We start from the raw sequence: 20322 nt of genomic DNA, 5'->3' as shown, positions 1-20322 counted from the left end.
CCCACACACACTCTCACACCACCCAATTTCCCAAGTCCCCTCGGTGCAGGCCTGGATCGATGCTAGGGTGCGTAGGAACCAACGGTCCTAAAAGAAAACAAAATGGTGCTCCTACCTGGAAACCTTAGTCTTTTGTCCACAATACACTCACGGCACGCCGAGAGGTCCGTCCCTTAGGTCGCCGAGCTGCACGCTTACTCCTTTTAAGCAGCAAACCTGACCGGCCCGCCTTGGCAGTCAGTAGCCTCCCACTCCGTGCAGGTCAGGTGACGTCCAGCGAAGTCCGCCTTTATGGCTAACTACGATTAGCCAAGTTAGCACGCCGCTAACTATGGATATTTCGAGGCAACAGTGCAAACCAGTCCGGGCTGCACCACCTCACAGTCACGCTCTGTTACTCAGCCGTGGGCGTGGGATGATTTATCCTCACTGTTCATTGGAAAAAAGTCTCTGTAGACGCTAGCCGCATCTCGCGCACGCTTTTCTCTCTCCTCTCTTTTCTCGTGGCTGCCTCCGCTCTCTCGTCTCTCCTTCCGCCCGCTCCCTTTCAAAGTAAAAGCACCTAAACACACTTCCTTATTACTATTACAACACAGTAGAACGAACAACAGAACTATTCAGATATATCCAACTGGAAACAAAACTTAGCCCCATAAAATATACCTGGGCCACATCCTCCCCCTTCTAATCGTCTGGATGTCCTCATCAGACATCTCCCAAGGCGACTGAAAACAAATAAAACTCCACACATCTTGAATGTATAACAGACACTCTTAGAACTTCACTTTTTTTTTTCATTTACACATTCCCCAACTTTATCACAACCCCTCTGTGAACAATAGTAATAGGTTGGTGACTAGCCTTCCCTGGTTCATCGTAGGACAGTCTCAAAACTGGCTTTATTCTTCTCTTCCCAGTCGTCCCTGACCTAAGGCATTTGCTGACCTCTTTCCCAATACTCCGTCTTCCCCTAGACCTCTTTGAGAGAGGTCTTTGCTTCTCCTCTTCTGACTCTGTATCGGTGTTCTTTACATCACCAATGTCATCTGCTTCCTCCTGAGACTCTTTGGCATTGCCCTCAGATAGAAACATAGCTTGAGCGTCATCCTCCGATGCCAATGGAGAATTGTCACTAAATGACTCCTCCCTCAACACTTTCTCCACACAGTCTCTGTACCAGGCATGTGGCCTCTCGTATTCTACATCTGACGATCCAGTCGATTCCCCAGTGTCTTGACTCATGTCTCTGCTTTCTACCCTCTCTTTTCCTTTTCCCATCCTGTGAGTCTGTGGTCTCGCTGGCACTTCATCTCTGGCCATGCCTTCTGGCAGTCTTACTTCTGTCCCAATCGGTAACAAATGATCTCTGTGTAGGGTTCTCACACTACTTTGACCCGTTTGTGGCTTCACCCTATACACCGGTAGGTTGGGCAGTTTTCCCACAATCACATGTGGTACAGCGTTCCATTTGCTTTCCAACTTCTGTTTCCCCTTCAACCCCAGATTCTTAAGGAGTACCCTGTCTCCCACTTCCAAGGCTTGGAAACTGACTCGTCGATCAAAAGCTCTTTTGTTCCTCTTGTGTACCTTATCAGCAGCCTCATTGGCTAATTGATAAGCTCTCTGCAAATCCTGTTTCAAGTCCGTCACATACTGTGAATGAGTCTTCTCCTCAGCTCCATCAGGAGATGCTCCAAAACAAACATCCACGGGAAACCTAGCCTCCCTCCCAAACATCAAAAAATAGGGAGAATACCCTGTGGCATCGCTCTTTGTGCTATTATAGGCATGAACTAGTGACCCTACATGCTGACTCCAAGTTCGCTTCTTCTCATCCCCTAGTGTCGCTAACATTGACAACAAGGTTTGATTGAATCTCTCGGGTTGTGGATCCCCCTGGGGGTGATAGGGAGTTGTCCGAGACTTCCGTATACCCAATGACCGCAAGAGCTCACGGATTAACCGGTTCTCGAAGTCTCGTCCTTGGTCAGAATGTATTCTGGCAGGCAATTCATAGTGCACAAAATATTTGTCCACCAACACTTTGGCAACCGTGGTGGCTTTTTGGTTTTTGGTGGGGGAAGCCTGTGCGTACCGGGTAAAATGGTCAGTTACCACCAAGACATTACCTATCCCCTTGGAGTCTGGCTCCATAGACAGAAAATCCATGCAAACCAAGTCCATGGGACCCTTGCTGCTCATCTGGTGCAGCCATCGGTGCCCTGTTGCATTTATCTTTGCAGTGGTAAGGACATACATCAGTGGATTGTTATCAGTGCGCACAGTAAACTTTGCGCCATACAAATAGTCATGGAATTTGTCCACGACGGCCCATTTCAAAGCCAGGAACTCTAACTGGTGCACTGGGTACCGCTGTTCGGGGCAGCTCAATTTCCGGCTGGCAAAAGTCACGGGCCGCAGCCCCTGGGGGTGCTCTTGGTACAACATGGCCCCAAGACCTTTCAGACTGGCATCCACATGAAGGGTGTATGGCTTGGCAAAGGCTAGCACAGGGGCAGTGGTCAGACACTGAATGATGTGGTGAAAAGCATCAACACACCACTGATCCCATCTACTCCCAAAGGGCTCTGATTCCTTCAAGTAGGTTTTTCCTTGTCCTGCCCGGCCTTTCTTACTGCGCTGCGTAGGGGCATAGCCTTTAGTGAGTTCTGTGAGTGGCCTTACAATGGAAGCATAGTTAGCTATGAAGCGGCGATAGTAGCCGCAGAACCCCAGGAAAGATCGCAGGGATTTACCAGATACCTCCGCCATGGGTATCTGGTAATAGCCACTGCGAAGGTCCAGGACAGAGAACCACTTACTCCCTGACAAACAATCAAGTGCATCATCGATGCGGGGAGTGGTGTACTGATCAGGAATGGTTCGACGGTTTAGCGTTCGATAGTCAATGCACATCCTGATACTGCCATTTTTCTTTCTGGCAATAACAATGGGAGAGGCATAAGGACTGCGAGATTCCTTGATAATGCCAGCTTGTAATAGGTCTTGTATGTGTCTGCGCACATCGTCAATGTCAGCTGGTGCAAGACGCCGTGACCGTTCGCGGAATGGTCTGGAGTCTGACATCCGAATGTGATGCTCCACTCCCGTTGCCAGACCGACATCCCACTCACTGAGGGAAAACACATTAGCCCTCTTGGACAACTTCTGTCGGAGTCGCTCTTTCCATTCATTTGGCAAAGGTGAGTCGCCAAAATTTATGAGAAGGGGATCTAGCTCTCTCTCTGATCTTTCCCCTTTTTTGAACAGACTTCAACTGCTGCAGTTACAGTATCAACCGTACACAACTGACCCATAACGGTCCCTTCTGGGAGAACGATATCCCGGGAAGACTGATTCTGCACTGCCACAACAAAATGGTCTACCTCCAACGCAGAGCTAGACAACACCATGGGCTGCAGCAGCATGCCAGCTGGCAACGGAATGGTTGGGGATGCTTCCACCATTGATATGCCTTTGCTGAGTGGTTCTTCTAGCTCCACCCGGCATATAGCATGACAGCTTTGACCGGCTGGGAGTGACAGGGAGCTGGGCCCAACCCACTTCACCCAGCCTACTCCACCCTCATCCTCTACAGGGATCTCCACAGGAGCTGGTGGGGTTAAAACTCCAGCTGTTTGGCTTACAGTCTGCACGCTACTCACGCCTACGGTGTCCTGGCACAAGGTGGCCAATCTCTGGAAAAGGGAGGCATTGGTGCCTATGATCATGGGGTCCCAACTCCAGAGGTCCGGACCTCTGGAGTTGGGACAGATCAAAGCTAAGACCGAAATGGTCTCGTGACCTCCTTTGACTTGCTCGGGAAATTCCACATCCACAACGACATAGCCGAGATAAGGGTAACTAGAATCACTCAAACCCCAGATGGCCAGACCTGAAACTGGGTAAATTGGGACACCTGACAAGTGCTCCTTATACCAGTTCTCAAAAATAATGGTTACTCTTGACCCACTGTCTAACAAAGCATTGCACGGTTCACCATTCACTCTGACTTGCTTTACATTAGATGGACCTATCAAACCTTTAGGGATCCCTCTGTCCTCTAGCATGACTACTTCACTCCTCTTAACTGAACACACAGTATCACCTGCATCAGGGGGTTTGGGATATGATTCCCGTTGTTTGGGCTTTTTCCGTGACTGAATGAACCTCTGGATAACCTTGGCCTGGTTTGCGGCATTTCCACACTTACTAGCAAAATGCCCATTTTTTCCGCAGCGGTAACAAAAGTTGCTTTCTTTATCACTGGTGCTACCTGTCCGTGCAGAGTTCAGACCAGACCTGTACAGCTCCACTCTCAAAACTGGAGAGGACACAACAGACCTTTGCTCTCTGGCGTCCAGCTTCTGCTGCAACCTTTTAACCAGTTTTCTCAGCGCAACCACTTCGCCATCTGCTGAACTCTCTACACCATCAGTCTTGCTTGTTGGAACAGGCTCTGCAACTTCTCTTGGTGCGGGGCATGACTGGTTTACCACGGATGAGACCATAGACTTCAGTTCTCGAATCTCAGTTTTCAGATTCTGAATTTCAATCTGTCTGTTGTCCTGTTCTGATTGTGCTTGGACTTTGTGTGCTACCAGATGCAATTTAGCCCGGGAGGCTTCATACTCCTCCTCACTTCTGATCTCACTTAAGAGCTCTACAAAACTGGGTGGGGTTTCTTTCCTGTCTCTCAGCTTGAGTTGCACTAACATCATGTCGGAGTACACGGCACCCCTAAGGAGCTGTTCTACTCTGGTCCTATCAACACGGTGGGCTTCAATTCCACCACAACTCACTACCCTGCTCAGCGACTGCTCTAATCGCCTCAGAAAGTCGGATAGTTTTTCCTGCAGTTGCTGTTGTAGTAACCGAGAAGCAAAGTACAAATCCTCACCCGTCTCAGCACTGCCAAAAGCTTTTGTAACAGCTTCTAGAAATTGTTCTGGGCTAATATCAGGATCAGCTGTCCTCACAGCTTTCACCACCGCTAGTGCTGGACCTTTAAGACTCAATGATTCTGCGCCTCTTTTCTTTAGCAGAACTGTCACTCTCCTCCACCATTAGGTGTGCTTGTTCAACCCACTGTTCGAATGTCTCTTCTCCAACTGGTGTTGGTATTGTGCCCAAGAACATTCTGAGTCTACGATAATGTAACCCTGGAGTGTTACTAAGGGTTTTAGTGTGTTATGAGTGATGTTAGTATTTTGAGTTCACTGTTAAGTTTTATTAAGTTAAATTATTTTGTTGAGAATTAATAAAATAGAAGATGTCTATAATGTCCTGATGGTCCTTGAAGTATACAGGGGGAAGTACCGCCTCCTGCCGTTCACTGCATAGCAACTATGGATATCAGGAGAGAGGGAGAGGAAGAAAAGTCCGTTTTTTCCAAGTGGAAAGCGTGGTTGTTTTTATCCAGTCGGACTGTACGGTGGAAATAAGCTATCTAGAAATTGTTGTTAACCAGAAAAGAGTTTGTTACTGCTCGGATTCTTCTGGGTCAGGTTTTTTTACTTGGGAGTACAGTTCGGTGATGATCCAGTCCAAAGATGGCGAGCCACCCCTCCAGGATCCTTGAGATGATTGCTTTAAGAAGAGAACTAAATTCTTTGGACGAACTGTGAACTGTACAAACTCTACTAAAGTGGTAGGACAGATTTGCACGTCATTCCTCCTTTGCACATCCTGCAAAGAGAATCCTCATTGCTGGACTCACACTTAAGGGTGTCGGCTGACACGAGAGAGAGACTGAGTCAAATCCCCCGGGGTTGTGTGTGTTTTGTTTATTATTTTCCATGACTTGGGCCCAATTTTTCCTTTCATGCACTGTTATTGTTTTCATTGTATGTATGTAAGATTCTTTAATTGTGAATGCAAATTGATCAAACCAAGTTCTCAGAGCGTTTCATTAGTCATCCACTCTGCTCCAGTAGTCGAACCTCAGCTATTGGCCCAACACACAGGTAACCATTTAAATCTGTATCCCAAGTGTTGAAAGGGGTGTTACAATAACTATTGCCTTCACTGGAGGGTCTCTCCATCTTTGCCAACAAATCGCCCACAGCACGGATTATCGACTCTGTTACCATTACCATTCTCCTGTGCCTCTGCCCCGCGTTTCGATTTACTCTGGGAAAAATCCTCACGAGGCGAAGCTTCAGCTGTCACTATGATGGACCACGGCTCACCAGCCCCCGTAGGGTACACTTCAGGTGGGATTCTTGTGGCATCTACTTTCTCTTTGGTTTCACACAGGACAGTTAGCCTATCAAGCGCTTTGTTGTATCTCCGGCCTCTGACCCACACTCGACCCAAAGCTTTAACATTCTCCAGAGTGTGCTCTATTTGGTCTATCTCCACTCCTTTGGGAGTAAGCACCATCAGTGTGTGAGCCTCATCTAAGGTCTCTCCACGACTCCATTCCTGAAGCTCCTCGAACAACTCAGAGTGCATAGCTTGAACATCCATGACCAAACAATATCAAAGTTACTGCTTTTATCTCAAAATACACGTGTTTGGGAACTTCAGACTTAAACAACAAAATATCCCAGCGGTGCCTCCATTTTATGTAGCGCCCCTGACTGTGTACTCCACTATAGCCGGGTACGCCCTGAGTTCTAGTTATCTTAAACTTACTTAGTTGCCCTCAGTGAAAGTTCCCCTGATTTACACACGTATAACACACAGATACACTTTTACCTTACTTTGAACTATAGATAAGAAACAGTACTAGACACAAAATCTTATGTTTAAACCAAGCAGGTTTACTGAATGACTTGGTAAACACCCAATAAATCAATAAAGTAAGAAGTCTCTTGCAATGACAAAATATAACAATAATAACAGTTACACAGTTCTTTACTATAATGGGCCCCACACACTCTCACACCACCCAATTTCCCAAGTCCCCTCGGTGCAGGCCTGGATCGATGCTAGGGTGCGTAGGAACCAACGGTCCTAAAAGAAAACAAAATGGTGCTCCTACCTGGAAACCTTAGTCTTTTGTCCACAATACACTCACGGCACGCCGAGAGGTCCGTCCCTTAGGTCGCCGAGCTGCACGCTTACTCCTTTTAAGCAGCAAACCTGACCGACCCGCCTTGGCAGTCAGTAGTCTCCCACTCCATGCAGGTCAGGTGACGTCCAGCGAAGTCCGCCTTTATGGCTAACTACGATTAGCCAAGTTAGCACGCCGCTTACTAGGGATATTTCGAGGCAACAGTGCAAACCAGTCCGGGCTGCACCACCTCACAGTCACGCTCTGTTACTCAGCCGTGGGCGTGGGATGATTTATCCTCACTGTCCATTGGAAAAAAGTCTCTGGAGACGCTAGCAGCATCTCACGCACGCTTTTCTCTCTCCTCTCTTTTCTCGTGGCTGCCTCCGCTCTCTCGTCTCTCCTTCCGCCCGCTCCCTTTCAAAGTAAAAGCACCTAAACACACTTCCTTATTACTACTACAACACAGTAGAACGAACAACAGAACTATTCAGATATATCCAAATAAGATAGAATCAAAATGTCCAAATACATAAACACAGGATCATGGCAAAAAGTTTATGGAGTCAAAAGGATTAGACATTTTTTTCAAATTATTTTACCACATGATGAAAAATGCTCTGCTGATTTAAAAAAAAAAAAGCAGTAAATGTGTGAAACTGTAACTTTGTTCATACAGAAATGGAAATGCATGCAATAACAAAAATGTTTTCATACAATACCATGTGTTTCAGCACTGCTGACATTATCAAATAGGTATCATTTACTCCACCCATTAATACTGTGAAGTTACACCACTGGCACACAAGAGTGATGGTGATGGGAAATAGGTCTATGTTGATGTACATCTACATAGATATTCCATTAAAAAGCATTCCTGATTTATAATTCATTATTCCATAAATCATCATTTATGGAATGACTGTGGCTCAGGGGGTTGGGAAGCGTATCTGTAACCGGAAGGTCGCCGGTTCGATCCCTGGGATCTCTGTCCTGGCCGTTGTGTCCTTGGGCAAGACACTTTACCGTACCACCTACTGGTGTTGGCCAGAGGGGCCGATGGCGCGATATGGCAGCCTCGCTTCTGTCCGTCTGCCCCAGGGCAGCTGTGGCTACAACTGTAGCTTGCCTCCACCAGTGTGTGAATGAATAGTGGCATTGTAAAGTGCTTTGGGTGCCTTGAAAAGCGCTATATAAATCCAATTCATTATTATCATTTAAAAGATTTCAGGACTATTAGGTGTTAAATGTCTCAAAATGTTTGAGCTGTAGTTGTTCATATGAAATGTTAGGGCAAAGGAAAGATTAGATTGAAGTCTTGTTACTAATTCAGGTCAGAACAAAAAGTCAAATCTTGTTCACATGTGTTTTCCTACTTTCTAGATCAAGACCCATAGTAATGGTTGAAGCTGGGGTGTCATTCAGCCCAATCCAAATCCCTACTCAGAATCTAGACTGCTCAAAACCACTGCAGAACACAGCTGAAATTTGCTTTACCATGAGCAGAGTGTCTACAGTTAACACAGGTTCATCATTCTTGGTTTTTCTGAACTACAAAGCCACTGCCCAGCAATTTAATGTTTTCTAAACGTATGTAAATTGCAGCATTGAAATCAAACACTGATTTATTCCAGCTCAAGCAAGGATTAATTACACTTTAACACTGGATGCCACTCGCAAACCTCCAAGCAACCGGGCATATGTTGGTGGGAAACGAGAGCAGTCAGGATCACTTACTGTGGACTTAATAAGAAAAAAATGCTCAACTGTGAAGTTCCTTGTTGAGGTAAAACCAAATAACAACATCAGAAAGTTCACCTTGGTGTAACAATATATTTTGATTTCCATTTTGTTTTTAAGAGTCATCCAACACTGAATCTAAACTCAGCACTCATCTCTTCTTGCAGGCCTGTCCAGAAGATGCTCTCAATTCACTTTCCAATGAGCTCAAATTCAAGTTTGATGGTTTGCCCTCAAACACAAATCTCAGACCAAGCCTTGCCCAGCAGGCTCAAACAGCAACCATTCATCCTGTAAGTAATCTTTATAGGTACTTTATTAACCAGATATCTGAGGGCAGTCTTTATAAAATTATTTTCCTCAATTGTGTTTTTTATTGGCATACACTTGAAGAATACCTTCTGGAGAGATTCAATTGAAGTACTGGAAGTACATGCATCAACATCCCTGCAGTGGAATCCCACTGCAATAAATGCAAGCTGCTTTCCAGAATATTATTAGGAACTTTATTCCCAGTACCAACATCAGGCACAGCTACATATTTGGGGTCATTACTCAAAAAAAGTTGCATATTAGAAATTAATCGTTAGTAATCCAATATGCTACAAAATTACTAAAGTAGTTTATTACACTGATCATTACATTATTTTCTTGTTACTCCATGAAATGACCCAAAATGCATTGTCTCATAATTATAAGTAAATAATATAAATCTTAGGCTACAGTCTGACACGCCAATGCAATCCCTATCCCAATGAGAAAACACATATGATCTTTCCTTTAGTGTTTACATATAAACACAAGAGATTTTGAAATGGTTGCAACATTGATTCTCCTTTATAAACATTAATGGATAGAAATGGAGGCTTCAAGCTTGACTGCTAATCACTTCCTTTCTTACCTGATTGGGCTATGCTCAGCTTTAACGTTCCTCTGTTGGCTAGTTTTTTTTGCTAGCATGCTGTCTGCGAAGATGCTTCCAATAATCCAATTAGTGTTAGCTGTGCAAACAGCTGCTGTTTCTGTCCTGGATGCAGTTTGCATTTTACCATTGCAGTCTCCTCTCCTCTCTTTCTACTGTAGATCACTCAACTATTTCCCTCCTCCCGCACACAAAGTGAAATGAGCTAATTTTAGCACAAGTGCGCAGGAAGAAAACCAATTTTCTTTGATATTTTCTGTCCAACCAACCAGCAAATAACTAAAGAAAACTTTGCAACACTAGTAACAATATAATTGTAATTGAAGTTTAATTACTGAATTCAGTACCGTAACACATTACATTACTGCATTACTGAAAAATATAAGGCTACTTTTTACTTTATCTTACACCCGGCATTAAGATAAGATAAGATAAGATAAGATAACCTTTATTAGTCCCACACGTGGGAAATTTGTTTTGTCACAGCAGGAAGTGGACAGTGCAAAAGTTATGACGCAAAAATTAGAATACAATAAGAATAAATACAGTACACAGCTGTACAGAATAGAATAAAATAATATACTATATACAGTAGAATAAAATAGAATAAAAATATACAATAAGATAAAAATAGAATACGAATGCTATATACAACTGAGTAAAAATACAACGATGCCAGAAAAGATTATTGCACTTAGTGTTATTGCACATGTGTGGATGTGTGTGTTTGTTCAGTTAAAGTCTTTGTTGTGGAGTCTGACAGCAGTGGGGAGGAAAGACCTGCGAAATCTCTCCGTCCCACACCGTGGGTGCCGCAGTCTCCCACTGAAGGAGCTGCTCAGTGCTGTCACAGTCTGCTGCATGGGGTGGGAGACGTTGTCCAACAGGGATGACAGCTTAGCCGCCATTCTCCTGTCACTCACCACCTCCACTGGGTCCAGAGGGCATCCTAGAACAGAGCTGGCCCTTCGGATCACCCTGTTCAGTCTCTTCCTGTCCCCAGCAGAGATGCTGCCGCCCCAGCAGACCACACCATAAAAGATAGCAGAAGCCACCACAGAGTCATAGAAGGTCTTCAGGAGTGGGCCCTCCACCCCAAACGACCTGAGTCTCCGCAGGAGGTACAGCCTGCTCTGCCCTTTCCTGTAGAGGGCGTCTGAGTTATGAGTCCAGTCCAGTCTGTTGTTCAGATGAACACCAAGGTACCTGTAGCTGTCCACAGCCTCAATGTCCATACCCTGGATGTTCAGTGGTTGCAGTGGAGAATGCTTGTGCCTGCGGAAGTCTACCACCAGCTCCTTGGTTTTACTGGCGTTGATCTGGAGGTAGTTCAGCTGGCACCAGTCCACAAAGTCTTGAGTCAGTCCTCTGTACTCCTTGTCGTCCCCATCAGTGATGAGGCCGACTATTGCAGAGTCATCAGAGAACTTCTGCAGGAAGCACTGGGTGGAATTGTGGGAGAAGTCTGCAGTGTAGATGGTGAAGAGGAACGGAGCCAGAACCGTTCCCTGTGGGGCCCCCGTACTGCAGACGACCCTGTCCGACACACAGCCCTGAGTCCTCACATACTGTGGTCGGTCGGTGAGGTAGTCCAAAATCCAGGTAGTGAGGTGATGGTCCACTCCAGAGTTCTCCAGCTTGTCCTTCAGAACCGAGGGAAGAATAGTGTTGAAGGCACTGGAGAAATCAAAGAACATGATTCTCACAGTGCTTCCAGCGGTCTCCAGGTGAGCGAGGGAACGATGTAGGAGGTGAATGACGGCATCATCCGCTCCAATGCCAGGCTGGTAGGCAAACTGAAGTGGGTCCAGTGATGAGCTTGTTAGGCGCCGAAGCTGAGCCAGGACCAACCGCTCCAGGGTCTTCATCAGGTGGGATGTCAGAGCCACCGGCCTGTAGCTGTTGAGGTCCTTGGGGCGTGAAGTCTTTGGCACTGGTACAACACAGGAGGTTTTCCAGAGCTGTGGGACTCTTCCCAACCTCAGGCTCAGGTTGAAGAGGTGCTCCATCACCCCACACAGTTGGTCCGCGCAGGACCTGACGACCCTCGAGCTGATGCCATCTGGACCCGCTGCCTTCTTGCCATTAATCCTCCTCAGTTCCCTCCTAACCTGGGTGGTTGAGAGAGACAGGCTGGAGCCTTGTGTTGAGTGTGTATTGGATGCTGTTGTTGGGGGTGGGGGGGAGTGAGCAGGGTGAATAGAGGAGGTGTGAAGTGTCTGAGGTGGAACAGCAGCAGTGGGGGTGGGTGAGTCTGCAGCCGATGTTGCAGACTGCCTCATGGCTGAATCAAATCTGTTGAAGAAATGATTCAGTTCATTTGCCCATCTCACATCCCTCCCAGGCAGAGAGTTCTGCTGTTTGTGGCCCGAGATGGTTCTGAGGCCTCTCCAGACTTCACCAACGTTGTTTTGTTGAAGCTGGTTCTCCATCTTCAATTGGGTAGAACACACAAATTGTTTGCTGGATTCATCTGTAAAATGTTTACATTTATTCTGTGAATAATGTGTAATATAAATGTTTTTGACATCACACTCTCTTCCACAGTTAGGGTTTGAGATCAACTGTGGAACTGACAACAAATGTGTTGATAACCTGAAAGTGGATTTCAACTTCACCAGGTGAGGCAGAATTACAAAACTTTGTTTAGCTTTGCTTGTGTTTTTAGTCACTTGCTAGGTTTCATAACATGTAACATGTATTTCATAAATTGTACACTCGAAAGACACTTAAAACTTCAATTTTGAAGCACATAGATATTTTGGGACAGTTTGGTATTTAGTCTCCATCATTTTATCCTAATAAAAGAGACAACAATGATAACACACACACACACACACACACACACACACAATGGTGGTAGTATGTGATTGAGAGATTACCACGACATATTAAGATTAAAGAAACAAACCCAACAATGGCAGGGAATATTTATTTCAAAATTATACCAATCCCCAAGAAGGCATTGAGGTTCACTAAACCTTAGACACTGTCATGAATACTGGACCCAGAAGCAGACTCAGCACAAATTTAGCAGCGAACTATATACATTTTATTTCTTTTGTGAGAAAACAATAGCAAACTCTGAAAGTGAAAGTTAAACTCAGGCCTGAGGAAACAGGAGCAAATATGGAGGTGAGTGGGGAGAGAAGCTGTGATTGGGACCGTGGGAAACCTGAAACAGAAGAGGAAACAATTACTTAGCTGCAGGGAAGCAGAGGAGAGACAGCAAAGCAGGATAATGATGCTGCGTGCTTACTGTCCGAGCCAGACCACGGAGCTCGAAGGGGGAAAACGTTTGTGAGAGAATCTAGAGGGATGAAGTTACAGAGACTGTTATCCAGCGTGCAGGGCAGGCAGGTAGGACCACTGAGAGTGGCTGAACGGAGCAGCAGGCTGTACTGGTTGATGTAGTCCTCCTGTGATTGCCTGTGGATGGAATTCAAGTGCGATGCTGGTGGCCCCGCCCAAGGGTGTAACCGAAGAGCCATCCAGAAACATCCAGCACAATGCTCCCACAAACCATGACAGACAGAAACATAGCTCAAATCATTGAGATGTTGGTTTATTGACAGTTATTAAAGAAACAAGAAATCAGTGAAAGGCAACGAGCAAGGCTGGGTATACTTGTATGACCGTGGTTTGGTTTTCCCAGCTAGATTAGAGGGTTGCTTTCCTACGCCATTGGGTTTGAAAACACATCTGACTGTCAGTGTACCCAGCTTTCTTGAAGTCCCTGTATGGGGTGGTTCAAGATGCCTCTCCTGGGGACTAACCAACTAATGCTGAAGGGTATGCTCCAAGGGACCACACTCTTCATCCCTCCTCCACGAAGGTGGAAAGTAGAGCTCATCTATTAGTTGAACTGTGGATCCAGGAAAAAAAATGCAGTTGTTCTCATAATCATGGAACACCGGACCAGCTCTTGACCCAAGTGAGGTTGTGTGAAAGTGTAATGGGACCAATGGGTCCAACCTGTCTACATATGCTTTGGAGAACTATTAGAGAAGGCATTGATGCGTATCCCTTGGGGAATCTTATGGGGGTTTGGTTTGGCTGCTACTGTTACAGGCCATTCAGTCCCTGCACAACCATAAGAGTAGTATGCCAGACCGTTTCCTGGTGAGCATTGAGCTCTTCTAGGACTGTCGTTTGCTACCAATTCTGTTCACAACTTTTATGACCTCATCAGGTGATGACCTCCAGTGTACACTATGGTGGTTTGCAGTTGAGTGTGAAGTAGATGAAATGAGAATCAACATCAGAAGTCTGAGACCATAGGCCTCAGCTGAAACAGTGGGGGTGTGCTCACTTTGTGTTAGGGGCAAGTAATAGGAGAGTGGAGAGGGATATTGACAGGCGGATTGACATGGCAACTGCAGTGATGTGGATGCTGTACTGGTCTGTTGTAGCAAAAAAATCTATTTCCCACCCATCACCTATGGCTGTGAGGTCTGGGAATTGCCCAAAAGAATACGGCAGAAATTAGCTTTCTCCAAAAGAGAATGACTTCTGCAGAGTCATTTGAGAGGATATCAGAGTAGAGCTGCTACTCCTCTCTACTGAAATGAACCAGTTGAGGTGGGTCAGCATCTGACTAAGACACCTAGAGACATCCATTCTGATTACTAGAGATTACTAGAGAGCGCTTATTTGACCTGGGAATGCTTTGATGTCCCACTGGATGAGCTAAAGGAGCTGGCTGCGAGAAAGAACTCAGGGCATTTCTGCCTAGACAGAGGCCTCCATGATCCACACCTGGATAAGAGTCCGAAAATCAATGGATGGTAATTAGGGGTTTTGATAATCGATTTATTGATTTAAAATCGATTCTGGCTTTGATAATGTGATATCGATTCATTAAAATCCTGAATCGATTTTTTAATATAAATTTATTTTGCCCAAAACGCCAGAATCTCAGGTTAAACCTCACAAAATTTCGACAACCACCAAACAGCTAAACAGTAAATGAGAGCAGGTACATGGATTCTGCACAAAGACGTAAACACAAAGCGCGGACCCGCCGACAGATCAAAAGCAGCGAGATGTCGCTTTTCTCACAAAACGGCATGGGCAGGGTTGGGGCTGAAAGCCGACAGCTCACCGATTCTGATCCGTCGGCGGGTCCGCGCTTTTTTGTTTACGCCCTTTTTGCGCTGATTCTGAAGATGCAGGTTTAATCACTCACCAAACAATATTGACTGAACCAGCAGAGAAAGAAGATCCAAACTACACTTCACATAAACATCGTCATGAATTCACTCTTACTTTTGCTGTTTTGCTTCCACCACGATAAAATCACACTTCATGCACAGCTCTCTCACTCCCCCCCCCTCTCTCTGTACTCCAAGAACAGTTTCCCATCTAAATCTCTGTTTTCTGCATTATTCGCTTGCTTGTTACGCACAAGTCTACCGTTGTTTACAGCGCTGTCGGCCACTGTTTTTGTTCCTTTTAGTTACTTCCGAAAAGAAAACCTAATTTCTGCCGTTCAACAGGCTACTGAACAAATTTAAACTTTTACAATTATGCAAAATGGAAAACGCTCAGCAGTGTCTCTAATAAAACCGCTTTAACTTCAGAGGTAATGTTCATATGTTGATTAATGGTTTTCTTTCGTTTTTGATGTACTGCAGAATATTTGTATAAAATCCCAGGCCAGGAAAATCACCTTCATGTTTTTCTGTGTTTTATCTTCAGCTACTTTGACACAAAGGCATCTGCTGTGATGCTCACACCTTTGATAAAGTCTTGCGAGTGTCAGCTTTCTTATTATAGATACAAAAATATGTAAATGTTCTGATCTGAATTATAATATTTCTGACTGTCTGAGGCAAAATTTCCCATATTCAAATTTAATTGAATCGAATCATGGATCAAATCGATTCGGGACCTTGTGAATCGGAATCGAATCGATTCTAGTAATCAGTGACGATACCCAGCCCTAACGGTAATACCTTTTTTCATAATGCATCATCAGTTATTTTTTGTGTTTTATGATCACCAGCAAATGACAGCAAATTAAAATAATATAGGGAGCTTCCTGACTGCCAATATTGATGCATGATGGCGCCGGTGTGTGTGGCTTGCCGTCTGTCTCTGTCAATTTTGTTTTGTACAATTTGTGCCACCCAAATCAACTCGCAACTGGTATATGAACGCCAAAAACTTTTTGATCTTCAATGTTTTCTGACTAATCAGCAAGGACAAACAACAGGGTATCCACCATCCCTGGCTGATGTTCCTGCTTACCTGCTACGTGGAGCACTTCCTCCTGCTCCGACGCATCGTAAACGTGCCGGTCGGCTAGTGAAGCTTAAAGCCTGCCTTACTTTTTCTGTAGCGGCTGCTCCAGTGGATTATAGTCTGTTCCATCACATCTCAAGGCGTCTCCTGGAGCATGTTGCCCCTTGTCTGGTTCCTGTCGTAAGCTCGGGTGCATGTGAGCCTGCTCACCAATGTTTTTTACGTCTTGGGCGTCGTGGAATAAACTTTGTGAATTTGCGGTCATTAACTTGGGCTTCACAGAAAACTTCTTCCCAGACTCCAGTTCCAACGAGGATGGCTTTAATAAATGCCCGGTCCATAGCAAGTAAAACGTTTGTCATAAACGATTTATTTTCTTCAAATGGTTTGAATCTCCTTTTTGTGACTGAGACATGGATGAAAATTGGTGAGTCTAGCTTCATTTCTGTGTTTTCTGATCACAAACCTGTTTTATTTGACATTTCTCTTGTGCATGAGTTTAAAGCTCGCGCTCCACCCAGGCGCTGCCGAATCTTTAATTCTTCCACTGCTGCGCTCTTCTCCTCAACTTTTATAGAAAAAAATGCTTTTATTGACCCTGAAATTAGTTTAGGACTTAGTCTGGATGAGCTGCTATTGCAGTTCCAAGAAACCTGTACTGAAACCCTAAACATTATGGCCCCACTAAAAGTTGAAAAGTGTTAAAGTTGAAAATTTTGAGTCCACCTCAGCCCCCCTTTCGTGTGGGGTGCCCCAGGGCTCAATCCTTGGCCCTCTTCTTTTTTCATTATACCTGCTCCCTTTCGGGTCTATTTATAGAAAACATGAAATATCCTTTCACTGTTACGCAGACGACTGCCAAATTTATTTGCCTTTAGCACCAAATCGCCCAGGCTCCATCCAAATCCTTTTAAACTGCCTTGAAGATGTCAAAGCTTGGATGGCTCTGAACTTTTTGAGTTTCAATGAGAGTAAAACGGAGGTGATTGTATTTAGACCTAATAATATTTCATGCAACCCGCTTGTAAATTATGGTTGGCTAGGGTCTTATATCAAGCAGCATGTGACAAACTTGGGAGTCATTATGGACTCAGATTTTAAATAGAACAAACATATTAATTCAGTGTTGCAAAAAAGCTTTTTCCAGCTGAGGCAAATAGCAAAGCTGAAGCCAGTTTTGTCAAGACGTGACACGGAGAAGGTAATACATGCCTTTATTTCAACACAGCTTGACTATTGCAATGCACTTTATGTTGGAGTCAGCCAAGGGTCTCTTGCTTGTCTTCAGCTCGTTCAAAATGCTGCTGCCCACCTCTTAACTGGTACCCACAGGCATGATCATGTAACACCTATCCTGTCTTCTCTTCACTGGCTTCCTGTTCATCACAGAATTAATTTCAAAGTCCTAACACTGGTTTATAAATGCCTTAATGGTCTTGCTCCCCCATACCTTTCCGAGTTACTTCAGCCATATATTCTTTCACGGACCCTCAGATCAGCTGACCAGCTGCTGTTGGTTGTCCCAAAATCAAGGCTCAAATGCAGAGGAAAGCGAGCCTTTTCAATTATGGCACCAAAACTTTGGAATACGCTGCTTTTAAATATTAGACAGGCATTTTTGTTTCCTGTTTTTAAAGCGCTTTTGAAAACACATCTTTTTTCGATAGCGTTCAGACTGGCGTGAGTTGATATTTGTATGCGTTGTGTTGACATTGATAGTTTGTGTTTTATTATGTTTTATGTAAGTGTCAGTGGTTTTATCTTGTGTTTTACACTGTGTTTTTGTACAGCACTTTGGACAAACCTTTTGTTTTTAAATGTGCTATATAAATAAATTGGATTTGGATTTGAATATTAATATGTTAGTATTCAACACAAAGCTATACTATATTTAGCCTCCTACAACTTCAGCATCACAGTGCAGTCTTGCTTTATTCTTGTCCTCTGTCAGATCCTTAGAGGTTAAAGTGGGCATCGATGAGCTTTTGAATGTCACAGTCTCAGTGGAGAACAGAGGGGAAAACTCCTACAACAGCCGTGTTATTCTCACGTATCCAGCTGGACTCTCTTACAGGAAGTTCACCATTCAGCAGGTAATGTGTCAGGATCAAGTTCATCATTGATTTGCTGCTCTCCCAGTGCATCCAGCAGTCATTTTCTTTTCTAATAAAGGGAAGAATTGAGTGCAATTCCTTGGACAGTGAAGATGGTTTATCCCGTGGAAGGACAGACTGTACTATTGACAAGCCAATTTTCAAGAGCAGAACTAAGGTTTGTTATTGTGGTATGATTTTGTCTGTTAACTTCTACACAGTTTAACAAAATGAGCAATCACTCTGATCTCTCTTCTTCAATTCAATCAAGGCTTTCTTCATTGTCTCATATGGTATCGAAACAAACACTCAACTAGAGAGGAAGATCTTTATTACTGCTAATGCCACCAGGTACTGTTCATTTAGTAGAGGTCCTTCTCATTTAAGCAATAACCCCACAGACACAGTACAAATCATTTCACTTCTGTCTTTCAGTGGAAATCAGGAGAACGCTACAACCAGTGAAATCTACAAAAATAAATGGATTGATGTGAAATACAGCATTTTCATGACATTTGAAAAGTATGTGTTGTTCTGTTCGTTATAAGATGAATTACACATTTTGTTTTACACAGTATGTATTTAATGTTTAACATGTATCTGTTTAGCTCCTTCAGTTACAGCAATTTCACTTTTGGGATGGATAATTTGCAGATACCAGTCCAACAATCAATCAAGGTAAAATGTAATAAAATATAATAAATATGACTGTGTGAATTAGACTTAACCATAATAGTGTTTGACTGCTTTTTCTTTACTCCCCATGTTTTAGGTAACAAATGATATCAGAGCGTTTAATTTCACTGTGGTGATCAAGGTTCCAGTGAAGCTTGGTGAAAAAGAGATTTGGGTATTGAGCAGCCTACAGGTAATATATGTGTCAGAAGATCTAAAAATGGGTCAGATTTAGCTGTGTGATGGGTGAATGAGGTAAAAACAGGACCAATCACCCTGACATTATTTTAAATGTATTTCAGATTGTAGACTGTCAGACAGAAAATGATGAAGAACCAAGTGTCAAAGATTTTGTTCCACAGATACAAAAGGATAAAGTGGTGGTAAGTATCCGTCTGTACTTTTGCTACCTACCTGTTAAAACTGAACCATGGTACAGATTCAAAACACAACATTGTACTGAATACAAGATTTGTTTCATTCAGTCTTCTTTAAATCACCCACAGGACTGCTCTGTAGCCATGTGCAGAGTGTTCAAGTGCAACACCTTCATGGGAAGACGGCAGAGTAGGACATACGAAATCTCTGGCAATCTCAGTTCAGGATGGATAGAGCAGGTAATTAAAGAATAGTTTTTTAAAATTGTTTCATTAATACTTTTCCTGAGTATGTATGAGTACCTTCATTAAATCTTCAGATATAACCATTTTACAGTTAAATCAAATAATACCTAATTTAGGCTTAACTCGTTTCATTTTTTCTAAGATTGGACTTCAATCTGCCAAATTCCTCTTGACCAGTACAGCCACTGTGGATTATGACCAAAGCCAGTACATCTACTTTTCAACAGTGTCTAACAACAATCCTCCTGTTCGCAAGGTGATTTAGCATTACTTTCTCTCGTTTGAGTTACACAAGAGCTTGAATATCATCCACATTCTGTTACCTTATCTCTCAGATTATAGTCGAGGTAGAAGTGTATCCTCAGACAAATTTCACCAAAGAGATTATAGGAGGATCCCTGGGAGGGTTGGCTTTTCTGGCTTTACTCACTGCTGGCCTGTATAAGGTGAAAGACTCTTCTTACACTTTTTCAACTCATCACACAGCTGTGAAAGGTTTTTAGAGAGTATGTCTAATTTTTTAAACAAAGTTCAAGAGTTTATATTTACTCATGTAGTTATTTGCTTTAATTTTGAATGTAAGTCTAATGAATGATCTCTGCACTTTCATTTTTTCCCCTTGCACTCCTAGGCTGGGTTTTTCAAGAGTAAATATTCACAGATGATGAATGAAAATGCAGAGACCGATCTGGAACCGGGAACTGATGGAAATGAATCCCAAACAGAATAACAAAGCTCATATTTGTTGTTGTACATTTACTGTAAATTTAAAACAAAAATTAAACAAGTAAGGAAATTTGTGTTTGGTTGATTATCCCTTTGTTGTAACAGTTCTTGTTAAAAAAAATCTTATAGTGTGGGAAAGCATTTTTATAGCTGGAACGGTCTGCTGGTGTCTGCTCCAAGCAGGCCACATTTGAGTGATCTGGATAGAGCTTTAGTGCTTTAGGGCAACCTCAAACTAGTTTTCCGCATAACTAAGCTACATCAATATTTTGAGTGAGCCCCAGTACCATCTCCAAT

The 20322-nt window shown here is 43.8% G+C and overlaps 1 protein-coding gene across 1 annotated transcript in view; it reads left to right on the top strand.

Moving 5' to 3' along the window:
- The window catches only part of LOC146626607 (integrin alpha-M-like), a 32147-nt gene extending 12118 nt beyond the window's left edge, over nt 1–20029 (top strand). The window contains exons 16-30 of the mRNA XM_085360679.1: nt 8384–8526; nt 8635–8786; nt 8908–9033; nt 12210–12283; nt 17860–18001; nt 18081–18179; nt 18273–18352; nt 18437–18523; nt 18610–18679; nt 18774–18869; nt 18979–19059; nt 19183–19293; nt 19442–19555; nt 19635–19745; nt 19931–20029. Coding sequence (XP_085216805.1) covers nt 8384–8526; nt 8635–8786; nt 8908–9033; nt 12210–12283; nt 17860–18001; nt 18081–18179; nt 18273–18352; nt 18437–18523; nt 18610–18679; nt 18774–18869; nt 18979–19059; nt 19183–19293; nt 19442–19555; nt 19635–19745; nt 19931–20029 — 1585 coding nt within the window. The remainder of the gene's footprint in view (nt 1–8383; nt 8527–8634; nt 8787–8907; nt 9034–12209; nt 12284–17859; nt 18002–18080; nt 18180–18272; nt 18353–18436; nt 18524–18609; nt 18680–18773; nt 18870–18978; nt 19060–19182; nt 19294–19441; nt 19556–19634; nt 19746–19930) is intronic.
- The last annotated feature ends 293 nt before the right edge of the window (nt 20030–20322 follow it).

The sequence above is a fragment of the Diplotaxodon limnothrissa genome, linkage group LG8, assembly GCF_057381915.1.
Source record: "Diplotaxodon limnothrissa isolate DT_005_m linkage group LG8, D_limnothrissa_male_GT1.1, whole genome shotgun sequence".
In the NCBI taxonomy this organism is placed as follows: Eukaryota; Metazoa; Chordata; class Actinopteri; order Cichliformes; family Cichlidae; genus Diplotaxodon; species Diplotaxodon limnothrissa.
This window is presented reverse-complemented; position numbering and strand designations above follow the sequence as displayed.